Source organism: Protopterus annectens, chromosome 6.part0 (assembly GCF_019279795.1).
Source record: "Protopterus annectens isolate FY-2018-M chromosome 6.part0, PAN1.0, whole genome shotgun sequence".
Lineage (NCBI taxonomy): Eukaryota > Metazoa > Chordata > Ceratodontiformes > Protopteridae > Protopterus > Protopterus annectens.
Window position 1 is genome coordinate 5,736,395 of NC_056737.1, and position 25,535 is coordinate 5,761,929.

At 45.0% G+C, this 25,535-nt stretch overlaps 1 protein-coding gene across 1 annotated transcript in view; it reads left to right on the plus strand.

Annotated features, from left to right (window-relative positions):
- Positions 1 to 25,535, plus strand: part of SART1 (spliceosome associated factor 1, recruiter of U4/U6.U5 tri-snRNP) — a 1,154,259-nt gene that overhangs the window by 141,705 nt on the left and 987,019 nt on the right. The window contains exon 4 of the mRNA XM_044073787.1: positions 11,547 to 11,673. Coding sequence (XP_043929722.1) covers positions 11,547 to 11,673 — 127 coding nt within the window. The remainder of the gene's footprint in view (positions 1 to 11,546; positions 11,674 to 25,535) is intronic.

A 25,535-nucleotide genomic window follows, 5' to 3' on the forward strand; every position in this document is an offset into this window, starting at 1 on the left:
CTAGTACCAACCTATGAACATCTCCTCCCAATTTTCATCCAGCTGAAATGCTTATTGCTAACTGTGAATTAAATAATCACAAAAAAATAGCCATAGTAGCAATTTGTATCCCACCTGACAACAACATCCCTACCCTCGAACAATTTCTCTCCTGGGCATTTCAAAACATCTCTTATGAGACTATTATCCTAGGTGATGACAATATTGACTGGAACTCCCTTAATTCCTATTTTCCAAATACTAGCATCAATCTCTCTGAATTCTCTTAACTCATTACCTCTGCCACCCATATCAATAAACACACACACACAACAGAACTACCCTTGACTGGATCCTCATCTCTAATCCAAATCTATATCACAGTGCCACCAGTCTACCTGTCTCCCTCATTGACCATCTCCCTACCCTCATGTTACGACACTCGCCTCATCTGCTAAAACCTCACCAATACAAAGACGGCCGTAATCTCTCTAATTTCTGCCCAGATACCTTCAGTGATCGTCTCTCCTCTATTAACTGGCCCTTTCTCTATGCCCTCCCTCTCAATTCCTTAGCCCCCACTAGAAAAATAAGAACAAAAACAAACTTTGCTCCATGGTTAACCCAATCCACCTGTAAACTAATGCTTAAATGAGACAGCGGCTGGAAAAACCTGGGAAAAAACCTCCCATCACCATCTCCAAACCTATAGAGAACTTGGGAACCTAATCAAGAAACCCCCTCCCCTTCTGATCCCCTTCCCTTTACCAGTTCCACCCAGTTTTGTCTTCAACCTGTCCCTACTGCATACATAAAATCTTTTCTTAATAAACTGAAAACTTTGATCCCCCTCTGCTGACTACTTACCTCCTCTATTCTTTAAACTTGCAGCTAACTCAGTTACACATCTAGTCTCCATATTAATAAACAGGTCAGTTCAGGAGAACACAGTCCCTGACATCTGGAAAAAGTCCTATGTCATACCCCTCCACAAAGGTGGCAGTTTAACTGAACCAACCAACTACAGACCTATCGCCATACTGTAACCCCCTTATCCAAAATTTTAGAAAAATGTATTCATAACCAGCTTCTCACACATCATACAAGACCGCTTGCTAACTCCCACCCAACGCAGTTTCTGTCCTCAGCACAGCACCTTTATAGCTCTCATTTCATTTACACAGAATATCGCCAAAGCACGGAACAGTACATGACTTAATCCTTTTAAAAAGAAAGGTTTTATGTGGTAAGATAAAGAACTGAGTATTGGGTAAGTAACGGTCTAGTTTTAGTTAATTTGTGGCTTGAATTTCTGCTTTATGTATTGAAGACTGTTGATATAAATCTGAGAAGTTTTTATAGATGGTATTTGATTATGTATGGGGTAAATGGAGGCAAAAGAAGTGGTGGAGAGGTGATGTCCTTCATGGATGCATCTGCAGTCATAACAACTGGGTTGTCCTGTCGTCAGGCAGCCCTTCAGTCGGCCGGATTCCAAAGTCCGGGTCCGGCTTCGGCTGATGTCGCACTCACCCGACGTCATCTCTGTTGGTCTTCGGGTATAAAGGCATCAGCCGACGCCATTTTCCTCAGTCTTTCTTGCCGCGTGGCGCCCGAAGCAGAAGCTGTTCGCAAGTGCCGGTCGGTCGGATCCAGAGATTACTTCTACCGAATACTACTTCGAAGACTTCTAAAGCTAAGTACCCCGTTGGGGACTCTTTCTTGCCTCAGCCGATGTCAGAAAAAGTTAATTGTTTAACCTGTGGGAAACAAATACCTCATAAAGATTTCCACTCTTATTGTCTGCCTTGTTTAGGCCCAGCCCACGACGTAGCAGCCTGTTCGCCTGTGCTTCCTTCAACCGACGTAAGCGCTTAGGCGCCGGTCGGAGTTTGCTGAACAGTTTTTCGGTTCTGATTTTGCGTACATTATGCCGTCGGATCCTCCGACTACCCAATCTGCCAAAAAATGCAAAGATAAAGACCGACACTCGCGGTCCGCGGTTTCGGCCCAAACCATGGTTAAGCAAACCGCAAGTGTCTCGGTTTCGGCCGAAACCGAGAAAACTGATCAAAGTACAGCTGAATCTATCTCTACAACTGAGGCACCTGCTACCATTCTTGAATCGGCCTCAGAAATTTTACCCACTACGGTGGTTGCCACTGACTTATCAGACACCATTCCCTTGGATGTCTCTACCCCAGCACGTGGTGCTGCTAGGCCTCCAGCAGCCATGTCCATTAAGGCCTTCGCCAGGGCTAAAGCAGCCAAGACTACTAAAACAGTGCCTGTTAAAACCCCTACAACCAGGCCCTCCTCTAGTTCTCAAATGCTTACTCTGGCAGAAGATTTAATTTCATTAATTAGAGGATCTCAATCTCACCCAGACAGGGCCTCTCAGCCCCCTGAGCCAGTGTCATCTGATGATTCTGCCGATGAATCAGACATTACTGACCAGCCAGAGGCTCCTTTCTCCAATTTTGAAGACTCTGATGCTGAAGAATCCATTCCAGCTGCTTCCCCACCAGAAGAATTCTCCTTTGGGGAAACCTTACATGCCATGCGAGAGCAGTTCCAATGGCAGCAACAGGATTTTTCAGACTCCAGAAAAAGACTTAGGACTTTTCTGCACCTTCCACAACACAGGCCCTTAGCTATACCTCCTGTTCTCTCTGTGGTGGATGATGCTTTCAATGATGTCTGCTCCGCACCAGACTCTTTACCTCCAGCCCCTGCCAAACCAGACAGATTTTACAGGGTGCCAGATACCCATCACCACCTTTACAAGGCCCCACTTGCAGACCCCGAAACTATATCCCAGGGTCCCAAGGCAGTAGCCGCGACCATAGCTAAAAACCCTATTCCTTCTGAAAGGGAAGCAAGGTCATTAGACAGATGGGGCAAAAATGTCTTCACTTCAGCTACTCTCTCAGCTAGAGCTTTAAACTGTCAGTTTCACATGATACAATACCAAGAGTTTATGCTTGATCAGTTAACTAAAAAGCTAACCACTGATGAATCTCTTGATAAGAAATATGTATTAGAAATGGTAAATAACATACAACAGGTTAGTAACCATTCCTTAAAATGTGGCTATGATGCACTGGAGGCTTCATTTAGATCAGCCATGACTGGCACAGTGATAAGAAGGCATGCATGGCTAAAGGAGCAAGCTTTACCGGATCATGTCAAAGCAAAGTTACTAGATGCTCCTATGGATAAGACAAGTTTGTTTGGTACACCTGCCCAGCAGGTTATGAAGAAAATGGAAGAAAAGGCAAAATCTGTTCAAACGGTTAAAGATTTCTTGCAGGTACAACCCCCAAGGTTTAGCAGGAACTGGCCTGCCAAAAATTGGTCCTTTCCTGACTCCACAAGATCTCAAAGGGGCAGGAATAGACGTTCCAGAGGCAGAAACCAACCCAGAGGAGGTGCCTACAGAGGACGACAGTGGCAAGGTAACAACAGAGGCACAGACACAACCACTGCCACTACATCAACACAACCACAGTGACTTAATCCTAAATCCGCCTACCAGGGAACAAATAGCAGCTCCTCTAGGCGGAAAGTTAACCTTATTTTCAAAGAACTGGCACTATATAACAAAAGACAAGTGGATTTTACAAACCATAGATCAAGGATACGGTTCCACTTCCACACTTTACCAGTCAAAGAGGAATGCCAAATCTACCTCCAAATCAGAAAACAGAGGCTCTACAACAGATAATGCAGTTAGCAAACATGAGAGCTGTGGAAAGAGTGCCAACAGCAGAGCAAGGAAAGGGGTTCTACTCCAGACTATTCCTAGTTACAAGAAAGGAAAAAAGTTGGAGACCAATTCTCGACCTGTCCGCCTTAAATACATACATCATTGTCCCAAAATTCAAAATGCTGACCCTACAGCAACTTCTTCCCATGCTGGGCAAGGAGTGTTGGCTGGTAACTCTAGATCTCAAGGAGGCATACCTGCACGTCCCCATTCGACCAATCTGCAGAAGATACCTCAGATTTCTTGCAGGATCAGAGCACTATCAATTCTCAGCATTGCCCTTTGGCTTATCTACTGCGCCCAGAGTATTCACAAAATGCCTGGCATCAGTAATCGCCCATTGCAGACTACAGGGAATTCAAATTTACCCATACCTGGACGACTGCCTGCTACAAGGGGACAACAAAAGCAAGCTGACAACAGATGTCCAAAGGGTCATTTACTTGCTACAAGCACTGGGATACACAGTCAATCTACAAAAGTCAAGGCTGATACCATCCCAAACAAGGACATTCTTGGGCGCGGAATTGGACACAGTAAGACAAATGGCATTCCTAACTGCAGAAAAACAAAAAGAACTACCTCTTTACTTCTTAGCACTAACAAAGATGAACAAGTTAACAGCAAGAAAAGTACTGCAGGCCTTGGGCTTCATGGCATCATGCATAATCTTGGTCCCACTTGCCAGACTACATTTGAGAAAACTACAGTGGTACCTAAAGAATTTATGGTCCCAACACAGACACAGCCTAGAAACAGAAATCCCACTAATTCCATGCTTAAAACAGGAGTTCCTATGGTGGGCTCAGGCATGCCAGACAAACCCAGGCCTACCCTTTCGCAGATGTCAAGCAAGCCAGACCATCACAACAGACGCTTCAGACCTAGGATGGGGGGCCCACATGCTAGACAAATGCGTGCAAGGATGGAGTACTAAAAGAGGAAAAGATGTGTCAAACATAGATATGCCTAACATTCTGGAGTATCTGGCCGAACTTCTTCATTCAGGCCTGTCCTACTCCTCCATCAAGATACATGCATCAGCAATTTCAGCAGAATACAGCTTTGATCCACCTGTTTTTTCGCACCCTTTGCTCAGGCAGTTCCTCAGAGGAATCAAGAATGTAAAACCTCCAAGGAAACCACCTTTACCAGCTTGGGACTTAAACTTTGTGCTAGAAAAGTTGACACTATCACCCTTTGAACCAGCAGCAACAGCAGACCTACAACACCTGTAATGGAAAACTGCTTTCCTACTGGCAATTACTTCAGCTAGGAGGGTTTCAGAACTACAGGCCTTAATGGCAGTGCAACCCTTCCTAATCTTCCACCAAGATAGAGTGTCCATGAGGACTAATCCTACATTTATGCCTAAGGTGGTATCCAGAGTGTCTTTAAACCAGGCAATCCACCTGCCTACCTTCTTTCCCAACCCACAAAACAGAGGGGAAAGAATACTACATACCTTGGATGTACATAGACAGCTACGCTACTACTTGGACAGAACAAAAAATAGCAGAAAGACTGACCAACTTTTTGTAGCCTATGCAACAGGAAGGGAAGGAAAACCTATTTCCAAACAGACAATCTCCAAATGGATAGGAAATTGCATACGATTCTGTTACTCCTTCCATGGAAAACCAATTCCACAGAACATAAGACCTCATTCTACAAGGGCAGCAGCCACTACCACAGCCTTCTTACGAGGAGTGGCAACCAAAGACATTATTGAGGCGGCTACTTGGACCTCCGTGCATACATTTGCCAAGCATTACAATTTGCCTCTATATTCCAGATCCCGAGCAGGGTTTGCCACTGCTGTACTGCAAGGGATCCTAAACACACCATAATCTAGTTTTATCCTCCTCCCCTAGTTGGCTATGGTATTCTACCCAGTTGTTATGACTGCAGATGCATCCATGAAGGACATAGTACAGTTTTGTACCTACCATAAATGTAGATGTCCGAACTGGATAGCATCTGCAGTCAGGATTACCCTCCCTCCTTCCCCTCTGTGGTACTTCTAGGGTGGTTTACCCTCCTAATAGCTAGCTGGTGGGGGGGAGTCTATTATGGTGTATTTGTTTGTATATATGTACATACATGCTTAGTTGTGTGTTTACCTCTATCTTTTTGGAAACATTGGCATCTATCCAAATTTTAGCCTCCAAGAGGGCTACTGGCATCTGGGGCAAGAAACACTGAGGAAAATGGCGTCGGCTGATGCCTTTATACCCGAAGACCAACAGAGATGACGTCGGGTGAGTGCGACATCAGCCGAAGCCGGACCCGGACTTTGGAATCCGGCCGACTGAAGGGCTGCCTGATGACAGGACAACCCAGTTGTTATGACTGCAGATGCTATCCAGTTCGGACATCTACATTTATGGTAGGTACAAAACTGTACTTTCAGCTGTGTGGGATATGAGAGGATTCATTCAGAAAGTACAGAAGTTAAAGCTGAAGGTAACTTAGTCAGGATTTGAGTAGGAAAGATTGGTATGTACAGGATGTAGACATATTTTATTCAGAAAATGTCAGGAACATGTGATTCGGGTAACAGTAAACTATTTACTGACGGTTGGGTAGAAGTATCTTTTTGTGTTTGAGCTTGACTCATCAGACAATAGTTGTCAAAGCTGTCATGGTGTATAAGCAGTTTGAGGAAAGATTATGTGAATTTGGGAACCAGCTTGGTGGTGTAGAGATAGAAACCCCTGTAACACAGATGACCCAAGATTGATTAACATCTTGGGTGTTGGGCAAATCATGCATGGGAGGATGGTACTGAGTAACCATCATTGGCTTGTCAATCTGGGTGGGAGGGGGCAGCTTTTGCTCACCTCTTGATGATGACCTAGATTGGGGCAGTAGGTGTTAGATCTGTGGGATCCTTGGCTATAGAACATGCTCTGCCGTGATGCAAGTGCACGACCCAGGAAAGTATGGATGAAGAGGCATGCTTCTGTGGGAGGCAACAGGTAGTGGAGCTCAGTGAGAATTCATGGGGCTGAATTGGTCACTTTGTAAGACCAGCAATCTGGCATGCTCCCCATCTCCTTAATCTCACTGTGGGGGAGCAGATTGGGGCTATTAGGCCACAGGGACAGGTACAGGTACAGATGGGCTATAGGGCTGATGTGTATAGCCCTGTGATGCATTGCTCCACCTGCTGAGTAAGTGAAAATATTGGGTGCAGCAGGTATGGGAGCCACTGGACCCAGGTCCTTTAGGGAAGCACAAATGAAAAAAAAAAAACAACAATAGGAAGACTGTGATTTTGAAGGGTGCAGTAGAACAAGAAGCTTCACAACACTGTTTTGTAGATTGCAGATTGAAGAGCAAGTGTGGGAAGAAATGGCTAAGCGTTTGCACTTGCATGTAAGTATTACTGACTGTTGACATTATCCAGTTTGAGTTTGGTATTATTCTATTTGAGTATATCTGTAAAAAAAAGATGATGCCTTTATAATTTAATTATGGACATGCAAGTTGCTTTTTTCTTATTGTACAACATTATTTAGAATGTACATGATGTTGTGTTGGATTTGAAGACTGTTACTGTACTACAAAATGTTTTTGGGTGGTTTTGTTTGTGTTTTGAATAAAATCCCTTATTCTTTTTTCAATAAGTTCTTGAAATCTTTTGCATCCATCTGAACCATCACTAATTCATGCAGATGGAACCTCTGTTTAACATGTCATCTATGTCATCCAAAGATTGTCATCTCAGGACTGTAACATCTTTCCATCCTGCACTACAGTGTCAGTATTAGAGAATATGTCTAGGTATCTGGTGTGGGAATAGAACTTGCTGTCTTCTTTCAGTACCAAAGGCAAGTGTGCTACCTTATCACTGATCGGGGATACTTTGGGATGAGGTTTTGTCTCCTGGGACCTACCTGTAATCCACCTGGACTGGTTGGCGTTTATAGAGGAGGATTCATTGAGTGAGCCCGCACTGGGATCTATGACTTAAGCACAAGTGTTTGAGTTTGTTTTGTGCTTATTTGGGTGGTAGACTGACAGCTGACAGGATTCACCTTTTGGGAATTTGGACTGATGCCTTTGCTGGGACAGGTGCACCTGTTGTCATTTCATGCTTTTTTCAGTGCATTTTGCCATCACAAAAGTGCTTTTACTACCTAACACCTTGTGTATACCAGTCACATGCTCACCATCTGGTTTATGTGATCCTTTTTTGCAGTCATCTTTCTGAAGTGGGTGGAGAGTTCAGGTCCGTTGTTGATGACTGTCTTTAGTGGATTTAAGAGGAAAGTCTTTGTCCTGGATGTGGACAGAGCTGAGGAGTCAGTACCTTCCAATCACTCATTATGAGATTATGCCTGCTGAAGAGAGGCTCTGGAATGTAGTTGGTTTTATTTGTTCCTCCTAACTGATTCTTTTTTGCTGAGTTGCCTTATGGTACACTCACTGGGCATGCATCTGCTGGAGACCCAGCACTGGAGGATATTTTGTAACCCTGAGTACCCTATCTCTTCTGTTGCTGCCACTAGGAGAGCTGATATTTGGTCTCTGCCAGCATACTGTGGCAGCACCTGTAGAGATTCCCTAGGCTAACTTATGGATTTCTTGGGGGGAGAGTTGTTCACTTCCAAAGGTCTTGGTCTTCTCGTCAACCAGCAGCGTGGGTGGGATGCCAGGAAGATGACAGGCTAGGCTAAACTTTTTTTTTAACCACAGGTGTTTGGGTTTTAGGATACCAATGGTGAACTAAATCTATCCAGATTTCATTCCACCATTCTTGAGGTGGTGCTAGTAGAAGGGTCTTGAGACCCTGTGAGAATACATTAATCAGCAAAAGTTTGTTTGACTATCATTGTCTGCCATGATGGGTGTTTACTGTCTTTTAGATGATTGGATGCTCCATCTTGGTTGGTGTGTGTGCCTTTCCAGGTGGGCTTGGTTGAGACTGACCATTGTTGAAGATGAGCTGGGGCCTACTTGCTCCCCTTTTGCTAAGACAGGACTGTTTAGAAAGAGATGGTGGTTCTTACCAGGTGCCTTCCTGATGAAAAGGTATTGTGTTCCTCTTAAATATAGAAGGTCTGCAGGGACCTTTGCTGTGGGGCTTAGTTGCAGCTGGTTTCCGTTTCTTCTCCACACCACACCCCTATGGGGGTAGAATTCTGTAGACATTTTACTCTGGCCTGAATGGGTCACTTTCTCGCTGGGAAACCTCCCTCGGAGCCCTCTTTGGATTAGCTCCCCTTCCAAGCCCATGCTTTTAGTATGCATTTTTAGTGTGGGGCACAGTTAAGCTCTTTCTGCCATAAGGCACTGGAGTTTTTTTGAAGGGACAACTTCCCTTTGGGGAGCCATCTTTCTTTCCCTTGCAGGCTGTTTAGTTTTATTTGACAGGCCTCCATTTTGGATGGTATTTAATTCTGGGTTACAAGTTTCTTTTAACTGATCTGACCCTCACACTTACCCAATCAAGAGAAGAGACATCAACTGGGCTTCCCTTGGCAGGGGAAAGTAGCATTTCCTGACAGGCCTATCTCTTGGGTAGTACTGTTTCCTGGACAGAGAACTCTTTTCTATGTGATTACTTTCCTCCTTGCCCCACTGAGATGGTGGAAATCAACTGGATTACCTTTAGAAGGGGTTAGTATCATCTTCCATGGCACCAAGCAGTCCCCTTTCTCTGGATGCCAGACTTTTTCTTGTAGGACTTCTGAGGTTTGGGAGCTGTGGGACGTTTCCCTTTTTTGTTTTTTTTTTAACCTGTAAACTTCATTGCCTGGTGCTTACCCGAGATTTCAGTTTGGTGGGAGTTGCAGTACTTTCAGTTGGAGTATTCCCCTTCTATGGACCTCCATACTGCCAGACAGTGAGAGTTGCACTTTGTTAGCTAGCCTCAAGTTCATACTTTAGGTGGCTTCCCTAGCTTGGCTTTGTAGTTGTTCTGTGGAGGTCTCGGGGGGGGGGGGGGGGGTGATGGAGAAGATTGTTCCACTTTCTCTTGTTATGGCTGCCTCTGTGTTTTTCCTGTCAGAGTTGTTTTTGAGTTGCTTATTCCCTGAGGGAAGATGTTTTAGGGTTATTCCCTTGTTTATTTGGATGGAGAGACAACCCTTGAACCTGCCTTCAGTGCATTTTTTTGTGTGGCCATCTAGCAACCAGCCCTTTCACTGCATGAGGAAACCTTTTTCTCCTCTGATCCTGGGTGGGGTGGGGGGATTGTGGTGAGGCTGTGTGGTTCTTTTGGTGGTTTGAGTCCTGTTCCTTATCACAGTTGTTTTGGAGACACTGGGATTCTGAACTTGGTCCACTTTTAAGAGTTGTGGCAGGACTCTGAGACTGGACCCTTGACATAGGTGCCCTTCCCTTGCAGGTGAGTTTTTTTCATCAGTTGGGCTTTTAACTTGGTTCTTCCTAGTTAAACCTAGAGTTCCAATCTGTAAAAGCCTCCAGGGTTTTATGGTCACTGGTGGGGGGAGGCTGTGAAACATGAGGTAATCTCCCACTAATTCCATCAATGAGGAGACAGACCAGTACAACTTACCTTCCTGGTCACTGTGCTACATCTTGGGTGAGACTGAAGATCTGTGTCTGGGACGTGGCTGTACCAAGACATTTGGTTCCTGATCATGGTTTCTAGTGACAGGGTGGAGCTGAGTTGTGGCACTGAGTGGCTAAGTGCTCTAGTTGCCAGGGGCTGCCTTTCATCCCCATCTCGAAAAGCATTCAGCCGCTTTTCATCTGAGGAGGTGGGAACTGTTGAACTTATGAAACTAGCCACCCAGCCTTAATCATCAAGTTGTATACCATTTTAGGATTTATTCAGATGTAATCCTTCTTGGCATCAGAGTGTCTCTTTCTCTGTTGGCTTGGATTTTCAGAGGCTTGGTGGGGGGTTAGCTTTGGCCCCATTCCTCACTGGAGGCTGTAGGGAGACTGTTGGACATTTCACTAAAGGACCCAATTCCATTTGCTTGTCTCCGTGGGGAGATGGGAATAGGAAGGATTCCTTAAGGTGGATGTCTCCATTTTGGGAAGATTCTTTCCCCAGTGATGGATTAAGATTAGGGAAACCATATAGAAAAAAATGTAATGGTTTAATTGCAGAACTGTTCATTTGAGAAAAGACTATCTTATGGCAGAGCATGCATTGTGTGATCACATTTTAGAGCCTGAGAGAATTTGGTGTGATTATCAGTTATGCTGTAAAAATGACTGCACAGTGTTGGCTAGCAAAATGCTAGTATTGTAATCTATAAATGAAAGGTGATAATTCCACTGTGCTGGTTATATAACTAGTCCGGCAGAATCTGCAGAAGTAATAATGGACATAGGGCAGACTAACTGCTTCCTGATGGAGAATTACATTAATCTTTTATGTTGCTCTGCATAAGGTGACTGGTAGAGTTACTACCTTAATTCAAGATACCAGACTGTGCTACGTATCTGTGAATTTTTAAAAGTAAAACAAGGTGCAAAGTCGTGCATTTAGGTAGGTACAGGTAAGTGGAGCTCTCACCTGCACAGTGCATCCGTAGCTCTCCTTTAATTTGACATTAGATTTCTAGGACTCTGAAAAATAACTCCTTTTGAATCTAGCTAGGGATTGGGTTAGAGGCCATGATAATCCTGTTTGTTTAAAATTGCCCAAATTTATTCAAACATTTCGGCTGTGCAGCCTGAATCTGACTAGATTAATAGAGCTGACTCTGCCTCTATTTCTATCCTTAATGAAATCAAGTTAGAAATGTTTCTGTTGTGTTTTTGAAAACAAAAATACAGCTGGCTATATTTTATATATTTTGTGTTTCAGAGGTAGGCACCAAAGAAGATCCAAAAGTAGCTCAAACAATCAATCCTGTCATCCTGAAACAGCAGGAAGAATTGCGTGAAAAACTAGCCGCTGCCAAAGAAAAGCGACTTCTTAACCAGAAGCTTGGGTAAGAACATTTATAGAGAGACCTGTTTAACAGTTCTGTTTGTGGTGCAGGGATCCCCAGTGTCATGCAGTAAACCTTGTATGTGAAGTTGTTCAATCTCGCCATACATTCTTCACTGATGGGTTCGGAGCCGATCCCTCGGCTCCGACATGGTCGTTAGCAAGCTCAAGGTTTTCAAGTTGCTCGAGACCCAGCCCCTTATCCCATAACGCACTGCTGGAATTACCTCCGATCTAGTTTGCCGTGGCACAGATCTCGGTGGTTCCAGCTTGCTCGAGCCTAAATTTTCATAGATTATTCAAAAAATCACAAGTTTTCTGTCTTTTCTTCTATTAGAAATATATATACTTATAGATCACTTGTTAGGATAGATTTTATAGCCCCCTTCCCTGTTAATACTATATTTGGTGTGTTTTTCATAGTGGCCTCATGTTGGCCTACTTCTAGTACTAGTGTGTATTGGTAGTTAGATTAGAGTTTTAGTATTAGTTTGAATGCTTAATACTATTTAGCTAATTTTTGGCCCCCTTTTCTTTTGGGCCATTGTTTGTGTTTATTGGTGGTTGTGTTTCTATCACTACTAACTAGCCTTTGGCTTCGTAATTGTGGATAGTGGTTTTGGTTATTGGACATGTCTGAGGAAAAACAAAAGCATCCAAAGTCTGGGTTCAAAAAATGCTCAGACTGCGGACAAAAGATGTCCGTTACTGATACTCGTGTGCAATGTGTATACTGTTTAGGAGCTCTTCACTTGCAAGAGTCATGCAGCATATGTCACTCCTTTTCTTCCAGGGTTACATTAGAAAGGAAGAGGAAATTGGTGGACAGGGGTTTACTAAAACACCCTTTTGTCAAGGTGTTGAGGGACCAGGATGGGGCCATTAAGTCCTCTCGTTCTTCCCAGTCCTCAGGAGACTCAAAAGCCACAAAAAAAATCTAAGAAAAATGAGGATGCCGGGTCATCGGCTCCACAGTTCCCAGAGCTGAGTGTCCTTTCATCTCGGATCCGGTCCACTGTTCTGGAGCCGGTATCAGAGTTGCCATAGTCTCCTATTTTCCAATCTGCACCGTCGGTGCACTTGTCTAGGTCCTCTGTTAGTCTTTCTGATCTGGACATGGACCGACTGGTACAGAAGCTGTTAAGGGCACCAGGCCTAGCTAAATTGCTGTCTGCTCTGACCCTAGCTTTGGAACCGAAGACCATTACCCCGGAATTGACTGCTCCTCCTCCGAGTCTTACTGAGCTTTCAGAGCTGGAGGAGGCTGACCTGATAATCGTAGAGCCCTTGGAGCCGACACCTGTTCCAGTGTTGTCAGTTCCATATGCTCGGACGTCCTTGGCGCCAACCGGCGACTCTAGGAGCCGACATTCTCCTGTCTGGTCCAGAGAGGGTAGTCGCACCGACTTGTCTGTGCTGACTCTTCCTCTCGGGGCTTCGGCTCGGATGAGCCCGGCTCCTACCTCGGGCTCGAAGCCCACGGACTCGTTGCGGGAGGGGCTTGAGGTTCCTTCGGGTCCTTCGACCCCTTCCCATCAGAGCCGTGATGCCTCTGTAGCCATGAGGTGAGTATCGTCTCCTAAGACTTCCTCGACGTCAGGATTGGTCTCTTCTTTCCCTAAGGCGCCTGTGTCTGCTTCTATTTCCATTGTTTCCAAGCGTAGAGCCTCTGAGCCTCAGGTAGCCCCACTGGGCATTCCCTGCTCTTCTGAGACTTCCCCGGACGTTCCCGCTGAGGAGGTTCCCAGAAAGAGTGTGTGCAAGAGGAGGCACCTGGACTCCCCACAGGAGTCTTTGACATCTGACACCGACTTAGATGAGTCAGAAGGGTCCCCCCGATTCCCCCTCTAAGAATATCTCCTTTGCAGAGATACTTGAGATCCTTAGGCAGAGGGGTGATTAGCATTCCAAAAACCCTACTGAGGATGAGTCAGTTCTCCTTAAGGCTTTCGGTTCTCAACCTTCCACCTCTTGGGTGTCTTTGCCCTATGATGTGCTTATGGACCTGGTCTCTCGTAGGGCGTGGGAGTCACCGGAATCTATGGAACCTGTCCCTAGGAGGCCTAACAAGTTCATTTCTGCCCCTGTAGATAAGTCCTTTCTGACCAAGGGAGTCCCTGTTGATGCCATGGTGGTGGCGGCAGCCACCAAAAAGGAAATGTCTGAGATGTCCTCATCTGTCCATCCTCCTAACAGAGTCTAGAATTATGAATAGATATGGGAAACGCATGTTTAGTTCAGCGACTTTCGCACTTAGATCACTGAACTATTTGACCATTTTACAGACTGCAGAGAGATCTCCGTAAGGAGTTAGGAGATACTCTTCAGGGTACGGTAGCTGCAGGTGCTTCCGACAAAGTTGCCACTCAGCTTGCTACCCTAAATTCAGTTGTAAACTCATCCGTGCGTCTCATATCGTATGCAGCTGATGGCACGAGTAGGGCAGCAGGTACAGAAGTTGCCCTTCGTAGACACTCCTGGATGCACCTCTGTTCCTTCGTGGACCCTTTCAAGTCTTCATTTGTGAATACACCGTATGACGGCTCATCTCTCTTTGGGCCTAAAGTAAAGGAAACATTGACCAGGTGTGAGCAAGAGGGCAAGACTCTGTCTGCCATAGGAGTCCGTTTTTCCATCCCTACTTGGCCTTATCCCAAGGGCCAAAGGGGAGGGAAGATGTGGTTCTGAAAAGCCCAAGGAGCCTTTCAGGACACGTATGGTGAAACCCCCTCTAGGGGCAGAGGAGGGGGTTATAATGGAAGACGCCGCCCTCGTGGCAGAGGGGCTCCACAACAGCAGGGTGACAGAGAACATTTCTCTGGTCAGCCGTACCAGCGCTCCTGAGCGGAGGCCTGACTGTCTTGCTCTGAAGGCAGTCAGGGGTCGCTTATCTTTGTACTCAGAAGCCTGGCGGGACATAACGAAAGGCAGATGGGTGCAAAGTATCGTTTCCAGAGGGTATTTCATATCGTTCTCCTCTCCTCCCACTTCCGGCAGGAGAATCCCGGACGTTCCACGCAGTCACAGAGAACAAGCAACTATAGAGGTCCACAAGTTGCTAGAAAAAAAAGAGTCATCCAGCCAGTCCCAGCAGACCAAACAGGATTTGGAACTTACTCAAGATTCTTTTTGGTTACAAAGAAAACAGGGGACTGGAGACCTATTTTGGACCTCAGCAGACTCAACCAGTTTGTCAAGAAAGAGAAGTTAAGGATGGTCACACTTCAGTCCATACTTCCCTTTTTAGGGAAAGACAATTGGATGTGCTCAATCGATCTCAAGGATGCGTACTACCACATAAAGATGGCCAGGCCATCCAGAAATCATCTGCGTTTCTGGCTGGGAGCCAATCACCATCAATTCCGAGCCCTGCCCTTTGGTCTCACTACAGCCCCCAGAGGGGTTCAGGCACCTAGGCGGTGCGACAACCCACTGTGAGACAACTGGAGGTGGACAGATGGCAGTATGGAAGTTTAGCTGCAGTGACAAATGCCTGCAGACAATTCCCTGCGAAAAGAAAAGAACCCCCTGCACCCTAACCACAGGTGTGAGACAAAAACCCCGTATGTGATCTACACACTACACCCCGTAGAAAACACCGTGTGCAACTTACACTGTAACATGTGCCTAGAATAGGATGCCAAGTGGGCATCAAAGTGGTACACTGAAACCTGTGTGCTGTGGGCAAGGCCTTTATTAATGCAAAATGTAAAGTAATGTGGGAAGTGCTTGGTGCATACTAAACCATGATATAATCATAACTTATAGAAATGTGCCACAGCACACAGGTTTCAGTGTACCACTTTGATGCCCACTTGGCATCCTATTCTAGGCACATGTTACAGTGTTAGTTGCACACGGTGTTTTCTACGGGGTGTAGTGTGTAGATCACATACAGGGTTTTTGTCTCACACCTGTGGTTAGGGTGCAGGGGGTTCTTTTCTTTTCGCAGGGAATTGTCTGCAGGCATTTGTCACTGCAGCTAAACTTCCATACTGCCATCTGTCCACCTCCAGTTGTCTCACAGTGGGTTGTCGCACCACCTAGGTGCCTGAACCCCCCCCCAGAGTGTTCACCAAATGTATGGCAGTGGTCACGGCTCACTTGAGGAGTCTAGGATCCTAGGTGTTTCCATACCCAGACGATTGGCTCCTTACCTCCACCACCAGGCATCAACTGATTTGGGCAAGAGAATCCACTCTGACACTCTGCAACCACTTAGGCATTACTGTCAACTTAGAAGAGTCTGCCTTGTCGCCATTGCAGCATATCATCTTTATCGGGGCAGAGTTAGACACTTCAACCACCACTCTACGTTTACCTTTCGAGAGGGTCTTACTTCTTCGCCAACAGGTCAGCTCACTGGTGTCAAAAGACAGAGCTCCAGCAGCAGAGATCTTAAAAGTACTGGGTTTGATGGCAGCGGCAATCTTAGCCATACCATTAGCAAGGATGCATATGCGGATTCTTCAATGGTTACTGTTCACTCAGTGGTCTTATCAGGAACTTCCAATGAAGCATATGATTGTGATTAAATTCTTGCAAGAGAGACCTTCAGTGGTGGTTGACATCGATTCATGTCATAATAGGACGTCTATTTGTACTACCCCCGACGATAGCCACTGTGACCACGGACGCTTCCCTGATTGGGGGGGGGCATTTTCAAGGAAAGACTGCCCAAGGCACATGGACGGATCAAGAATCACATCTGCATATCAATGTTCCAGAGATGAGAGCAGTACTTCTGGCGTTGCAGTACTTTCAGGACTCTCTTCCTCTAGGGACAATTGCAATTCTTATTGCGATTCAGACAGACAGCATGTCAGTGGTCTGGTATTTGAACAAACAGGGCGGGACCAAGTCTTACTCTCTTTGTCGAGAAGCCTTCAGAGTTTGGCAGTGGGCTGTGTCATCCAAGCACTTTCTGTTGGCAACGCACATCCCGGGGAAATCCAACGTGATAGCAGACAAACTGAGCAGGGCAATTTTGTTGCCACATGAGTGGTCTCTCAATCAGGACATTGCGGACAGGATTTTCCACAAATGGGGCCAGCCTTGCGACCTTTTTGCCAGTCACGTCACCACCAAATGCAGAAGCTACTTTGCCCTGATTCCCCCTCCGGGACAACCCCCGAGAGACACACTCATACACGATTGGCCCCCACGTCTCCTATATGCATTTCCTCCAATCACGCTAATACCAAGATTTTTACAGAAAGCAAAGTCACTGGGAAGGACCATCATTCGTATAGCCCCCCATTGGCCTCGGCAGATTTGGTTCCCATTTCTTTATCATCATCTCTTGGAGGATCCATGGATTCTGGACCCAGTTCCGGACCTTCTGACAAATCTGTCAGGGGATCTCTACCCCTCATTGCAGTCCCTGAAGCTGACCGCTTGGCTGCTCCAGTTCCCCACATAGCCAGGCTTCACAACCTTTCTTATGACACGAGGCAAATCCTTTTGTCTTCTCACAAACCTTCCACCAGGAGATTATATCGTAGTAAGTGGAAGAGATTTTCCATTTGGGCTTCCAATCAGAACATTGATCCTTTTCACGCTCCCTTGACATCTATATTGGAATTCTTAACTGTTATCTTTAATGAAGGAGCGGCAGCGGCTACATTTCGGGTTCAGTTAGCTGCCATATCTAATTTCCATCTTGGAGTAGACGGACTAAATGTTATGGCCCACAAGTTATCCAAGGCTTTTCTTAAAGGGACCTTTCACTTGAGGCCTCCAGTAAAAACTCCTTATTCCCCCTGGAATCTGAATTTCATGCTATCTCGCATAATTCTTCCCCCGTTTGAACCTGCATCATCTTGTCATCTCGAATATTTGTAGTGGAAAACCATTTTTCTAGTGGCCATTACTTCCTCCCGCAGAGTGTCAGAGCTTCAAGCCTTGTCTATCACACCTCCTTATATGATTTTTCATGTTTATAGAGTATCTCTCAGGACAAATCCTTCCTTTTTACCTAAAGTTTGTTCTGAGTGTAATATCAATCAAGTCATTGAATTGCCAGTTTTCTTCCCCAACCATTCCAACAAACTAGAGTATATGCTGCACAAACTAGACGTTCATAGACAGCTCAGATATTACTTGGATAGGACAAAAGATTTTAGAAAATCAGACCAACTATTTGTTTCCTTTTCTGAAGCCAGGAAATGTAGACCAGTGGCTAAAACAACCCTTTCTAAGTGGCTGATTGTATCACCTGTGTTTATTCAGCAGCTAATATGCCCTTACTACACAGAATTAAAGTTCATTCAACCAGAGCAGTTTCTACATCCTGTGCATTTCAAGACAAATTGCCCATTGACAACATCTGTGCTGCAGCCACTTGGTCTAAGTCTCATACCTTTATCACTCATTACAAGGTGGATAAGGCCTACAGGGCAGGGCTTCCTTTGGTTCTACGGTCCTGAAGAATATACTCCCGTGAGCCACCCAAGATTGAGGGTGCTAGGGATGCTACCCATCAGTGAAGAATGAACGGCGAGATTGAACAACTTCACATTAAGAAATTATGTACTTGCCATAATGTTCCATGTGAGTTGTTCCATCTCGCCTTCATTCTCACATCCCTCCCTCCATCCCCCACTTGGCTGACAGTTGACCTAGACGTTGGTCTTATCCTGGTAATTCAATTCCTTCCTTTTTCCCTCTCTTAGGAGAGTAGTCCTTTTACAAGGATATGGTATACGCAGCAAACAAGATCTGAGGTAATTCCAGCAGTGCATTATAGGATAAGGGACTGGGTCTCGAGCAACTGGAAAACCTTGAGCTTGCTAACAGCCGTGTCGGAGCCGAGGGATCACCTCCGAACCCATCAGTGAAGAATGAAGGTGAGATGGAACAACTCGCATGGAACATTATGGCGAGTACATAACTTCTTAATACTTTTTATACCAACTTTGTATTTTTCAAGAGAGTTTAATGGGTAGGTTATAAACATGATTTATTTTAAAGCATGTTATCAAACACATTAACTGTAGTTGTTTTTATTTTAGTCTTATCACTCACTGCATTTTACTCTGCTTAGGCAAAGAGTTCTCATTCTCTTTCCTAGCTATTCTTAAATATTATGTTTGGTGTTCCATCCTACGTATTAAAACTGCCTCTCAAGTTGGCTGTCCAGTATACTCAGTTGCAGAATAGATCAGAATTTTAGAGTACATCTTATGTAGTAGTTTAAAAAGAAAACTGGTTATTTTCATATGTAGAAAGTTGTGAAGAAAGAAAAAAAGAGAACAAAGTCACAGAACAACAATTGGAAAGTAATATTTAATCAATAACTGAAGAAATTAAATTTTTAATCATTGTGTTAATGTTGTCAGAGTGCCTGCTTTGAGTTTGTTTTTGTTGATGTCCTTCATGGATGCATCTGCAGTCATAACAAGTGGGTTGTCCTGTCGTCAGGCAGCCCTGCAGTCGGCCGGATTCCAAAGTCCGGGTCCGGCTTCGGCTGATGTCGCACTCCACCCGACGTCATCTCTGTTGGTCTTCGGGTATAAAAGCATCAGCTGACGCCATTTTCCTCAGTCTTTCTTGCCGCGTGGCACCCGAAGCAGAAGCTGTTCGCAAGTGCCGGTCGGTCGGATCCAGAGATTACTTCTACCGAATACTACTTCGAAGACTTCTAAAGCTAAGTACCCGTGGGGACTCTTTCTTGCCTCAGCCGATGTCAGAAAAAGTTAACAATTGTTTAACCTGTGGGAAACAAATACCTCATAAAGATTTCCACTCTTACTGTCTGCCTTGTTTAGGCCCAGCCCACGACGTAGCAGCCTGTGCCTCTTTCAACCGACGAACGCTTAGGCGTCGGTCGGAGTTTGCAGAACAGTTTTTCGGTTCTGATTTTGTGTACATTATGCCGTCGGATCCTCCGACTACCCAATCTACCAAAAAACGCAAAGATAAAGACCGACACTCGCGGTCCGCGGTTTCGGCCGAAACCACGGTAAAGCAAACCGCGAGTGTCTCGGTTTCGGCCGAAACCGAGAAAACTGATCAAAGTACAGCTGAACCTATTCTTACAGCTGAGGCCCCTGCTACCCCAGCACGTGGTGCTGCTAGGCCTCCAGCAGCCATGTCCATTAAGGCCTTCGCCAGGGCTAAAGCAGCCAAGACTACTAAAACAGTGCCTGTTAAACCCCCCACATCCAGGCCCTCTTCTAGTTCTCAAATGCTTTCTTTGGCAGAAGATTTAATTTCTTTAATTAGAGGATCTCAATCTCACCCAGACAGGGCCTCTCAGCCCCCAGAGAAGAGACCTAGGGCAGAGCCCCCTGAGCCAGTGTCTTCTGATGATTCTGCTGATGAATCAGACATTACTGACCAGCCAGAGGCTCCCTTCTCCAATTTTGAAGATTCTGATGCTGAAGAATCCATTCCAGCTGCTTCCCCACCAGAAGAATTCTCCTTTGGGGAAACCTTGCATGCCATGTGAGAACAGTTCCAATGGCAGCAACAGGATTTTTCAGACTCCAGTAAAAGACTTAGGACCTTTCTGCACCTCCCACAGCACAGGCCCTTAGCTATACCTCCTGTTCTCTCTGTGGTGGATGATGCTTTCAATGATGTTTGCTCCGCTCCAGATGCTTTACCCCCAGCCCCTGCCAAACCAGACAGATTTTACAGGGTGCCAGATACTCATCACCACCTTTACAAGGCCCCACTTGCAGACCCAGAAACTATATCCCAGGGTCCCAAGGCAGTAGCCGACCACAGCTAAAACCCTATTCCTTCTGAAAGGGAAGCAAGGTCATTAGACAGATGGGGTAAAAGGTCTACACTTCAGCTACTCTCTCAGCTAGAGCTTTAAACTGTCAGTTTCACATGATACAATACCAAGAGTTTATGCTTGATCAGTTAACTAAAAACTAACCACTGATGAATCTCTTGATAAGAAATATGTATTAGAGATGGTAAATAACATACAACAGGTTAGCAACCATTCCTTAAAATGTGGCTATGATGCACTGGAGGCTTCATTTAGATCAGCCATGACAGGCACAGTGATAAGAAGACATGCATGGCTAAAGGAACAAGCTTTACCGGATCATGTTAAAGCTAAGTTGCTAGATGCTCCTATGGACAAGACAAGTTTGTTTGGTACACCTGCCCAGCAGGTTATGAAGAAAATGGAAGAAAAGGTAAAATCTGTTCAAACTGTTAAAGATTTCTTGCAGGTTCAACCCCAAGGTTTAGCAGGAACTGGCCTGCCAAAAATTGGTCCTTTCCTGACTCCACAAAATTTCAAAGGGGCAGGAATAGACGTTCCAGAGGCAGAAACCAATCCAGAGGAGGTGCCTACAGAGGACGACAGTGGCAAGGTAACAACAGAGGCACAGACACAGCCACTGCCACTACATCAGCACAACCACAGTGACTTAATCCTAAATCCGCCTACCAGGGAACAAATAGCAGCTCCTCTAGGCGGAAAGTTAACCTTATTTTCAAAGAACTGGCACTACATAACAAAAGACAAGTGGATTTTACAAACCATAGATCAAGGTTACCGGTTTCACTTCCACACTTTACCAGTCAAAAGAGGAATGCCAAATTTACCTCCAAATCAAAAAACAGAGGCTCTACGCCAGATAATGGAGTTAGCAAACATGAGAGCTGTGGAAAGAGTGCCAACAGCAGAACAAGGAAAGGGGTTCTATTCCAGACTATTCCTAGTTCCAAGAAAGGAAAAAGTTGGAGACCAATTCTCGACCTGTCCACCTTAAATACATACATCATTGTCCCAAAATTCAAAATGCTGACCCTACAGCAACTTCTTCCCATGCTGGGCAAGGAGTCTTGGCTGGTAACTCTAGATCTCAAGGAGGCATACCTGCACGTCCCCATTCGACCAATCTGCAGAAGATACCTCAGATTTCTTGCAGGATCAGAGCACTATCAATTCTCAGCATTGCCCTTTGGCTTATCTACTGCGCCCAGAGTATTCACAAAATGCCTGGCATCAGTAATCGCCCATTGCAGACTACAGGGAATTCAAATTTACCCATACCTAGACGACTGCCTGCTACAAGGGGACAACAAAAGCAAGCTGACAACAGATTTACAAAGGGTCATTTACTTGCTACAAGGACTGGGATAGACAGTCAATTTACAAAAGTCAAGGCTGATACCATCCCAAACAAGGACATTCTTGGGCTGAATTGGACACAGTACAACAAATGGCATTCCTGACTACAGAAAAACAAAAAGAACTTCCTCTTTACTTCTTGGCACTAACAAAACTGAACAAGTTAACAGCAAGAAAAGTTCTGCAGGCCTTGGGCTTCATGGCATCATGCATAATCTTGGTCCCATTTGCCAGACTACATATGAGGAAACTACAGTGGTACCTAAAGAATTTATGGTCCCAACACAGACACAGTCTAGAAACAGAAATCCCACTAATTCCATGCTTAAAACAGGAGTTCCTATGGTGGGCTCAGGCATGCCAGTCAAACCCAGGCCTACCCTTTCGCAGATGTCAACCAAGCCAGACCATCACAACAGACGCTTCAGACCTAGGATGGGGGCCCACATGCTGGACAAATGCGTGCAAGGATTGTGGACACAGGATCAACTTCACCTGCATATCAATCTAAAAGAAATGCTGGCAGTAAAACTGGCAATCCAAAAGTTCAAACCATTTCTCAAAGAGGGCCAGTTGATGATAAGGACAGACAACACCACAGTCATGTGGTACATCAACAAACAGGGAGGCACTCATTCATACCCCTATGCAGAATGACCTTGGAGCTGTGGACCCTGGCACTCGGCGACAACATGCAGTTACAGGCAATATTTGTACCGGGAAAGACAATACTCTAGCAGACATATTAAGCAGAACCACTCGGATGCCCACGAATGGAAGCTGCACCCGGACATCTTCAAGACCATCTCAAAGAAATGGGGAATGCCACAGATAGACCTATTCGCATCACCTCTCAATCACCAGCTCAAAAAATTCTGCACAAGGACATTCCACCCACTAGCATGGAAAGTGGACTCACTCTCCTTCAACTGGAAAGGCCTAACAGCATATGCATTCCCACCTCTTCCTTTGATACACAAGGTACTACTAAAAATCAAGGAAGAACGTCCAAGGATAATCCTGATAGCTCCAAACTGGCCAAGACAACACTGGTACCCACTACTGAAGAGCATGTCTCGAACAATATGTGGCCAATACCCTGATGCCTTTGATGTTAACTCAGAACAACTACAGCATCATACATCCAAACCTAAAACGCTGCAACTGACTGCATGGAACATCACATAGCAGCAGCTAATCCAGAACTTTCCCAAAGAGTTAAAGACATTATTCTTGAAGCACGCAGACCTTCAACAAGAAGGAACTATGCTGGAAAATGGAAAAGGTTTGTCATTTGGAGTACGGAAAGAGGAAAAGATGTGTCAAACATAGATATGCCTAACATTCTGGAGTATCTGGCGAACTTCTTCATTCAGGCCTGTCCTACTCCTCCATCAAGATACATGCATCAGCTATTTCAGCAGAATACAGCTTTGATCCACCTGTTTTTCGCACCCTTTGCTCAGGCAGTTCCTCAGAGGAATCAAGAATGTAAAACCTCCAAGGAAACCACCATTACCAGCTTGGGATTTAAACTTTGTGCTAGAAAAGTTGACACTATCACCCTTTGAACCAGCAGCAACAGCAGACCTACAACACCTGTCATGGAAAACTGCTTTCCTACTGGCAATTACTTCAGCAAGGAGGGTTTCAGAACTACAGGCCTTAATGGCAGTGCAACCCTTCCTAATCTTCCACCAAGATAGAGTGTCCATGAGGACTAATCCTACATTTATGCCCAAGGTGGTATCCAGAGTGTCTTTAAACCAGGCAATCCAGCTACCTACCTTCTTTCCCAACCCACAAAACAGAGGGGAAAGAATACTGCATACCTTGGATGTACATAGACAGCTACGCTACTACTTGGACAGAACAAAAAATAGCAGAAAGACTGATCAACTTTTTGTAGCCTATGCAACAGGAAGGGAAGGAAAAGCTATTTCCAAACAGACAATCTCCAAATGGATAGGAAATTGCATACGATACTGTTACTCCTTCCATGGAAAACCATTTCCACAGAACATAAGACCTCATTCTACAAGGGCAACAGCCACTACCACAGCCTTCTTACGAGGAGTGGCAACCAAAGACATTATTGAGGCGGCTACTTGGACCTCCGTGCATACATTTGCCAAGCATTATAATTTGCCTCTATATTCCAGATCCCGAGCAGGGTTTGCCACTGCTGTACTGCAAGGGATCCTAAACACACCATAATCTACTTTTATCCTCCTCCCTAGTTGGCTATGGTATTCTACCCACTTGTTATGACTGCAGATGCATCCATGAAGGACATAGTACAGTTTTGTACCTACCATAAATGTAGATGTCCGAACTGGATAGCATCTGCAGTCAGGATTACCCTCCCTCCTTCCCTCTGTGGTACTCCTAGGGTGTTTACCCTCCTAATAGCTAGCTGTTGGGGAGTCTTTATGGTGCATTTGTTTGTATATATGTACATATATGCTTATTGTTGTGTTTACCTCTATCTATTTGGAAACATTGGCATCTATCCAAATTTTAGCCTGCAAGAGGGCTACTGGCATCTGGGGCAAGAAACACTGAGGAAAATGGTGTCGGCTGATGCTTTTATACCCGAAGACCAACAGAGATGACGTCGGGTGGAGTGCGACATCAGCCGAAGCCGGACCCGGACTTTGGAATCCGGCCGACTGCAGGGCTGCCTGACGACAGGACAACCCACTTGTTATGACTGCAGATGCTATCCAGTTCGGACATCTACATTTATGGTAGGTACAAAACTGTACTTTTTGTCATGTTGACTGAGCACCATTGAATGTAAGGGACACAGACACACACACACACACACACACACACACACACACACACACACACACACACACACACACACACACACACACCTGATTGCCTGTGCTAAGTACTTGAACTATTAAATGAAACAGGCATATCCTTGAGGAAGCATGGGCAGAAATGTAATTTTAATAAAGCTCAACTTATGTTTCATGACCTTCTATTCCCCAAGAATGTCTTAGGTCATCACACCTTTTACAGCTTAACAGCAGATAGGGTGAGAGCAGAAGTTTACATGATATCATTGTTTTATATTAAAATTTTACCAGAGCAGTCAGTAGCCACCACCTGAGTTTCTCAGTAAGGTGGAAATGGACTGCAGATGCTGCATTATGTTTTATCTTTTGTAAATGATCTTTAAGTAGTCTCAAAAATCCTGACTTTGTCTATGCTTATACACTATCTTTGCTAGTATCATGATAAGAAATAGCATTTCCTAGTATCATGATAAGAAATAGCATTTCCCAAAATTAAGAGAATCTGTGCAAAACAAACTAGGTTTCATGGAGTACTTGAACATTTTTCTGAAGTAAACATTTTTGCTTATGTTATCTGTAAGAGGGTCTAGAATGATATAGTCCCTTCAAACCCACATTTATACCAGTTACTCCATTTCACAGAGTAGGTATAGTCAGGTATTTGATTTGATGATGTCCTTTTCATTCTTTCTCACCAATGGATCTAGGAGCCAATCCTTGGATCTGACATGGCCGTATTCTACAAGACTTTGGATCCAAGCCTCATGCTCCTCCCCTTACCCATAAAGCCCTTATCCATCCCCAACTCCTTAGATCTCTTTTGCCGCCATTGCTGCTAGATGGAACATCAAGCGTCTTCCAGTGAGGGTGTCTTTTTTTGTGATATTTTTCCCAATTAATCTTCTATTCTGTGTGTGATTTTCTGCTATAAGGGATTTTTTTTTGCTTCTC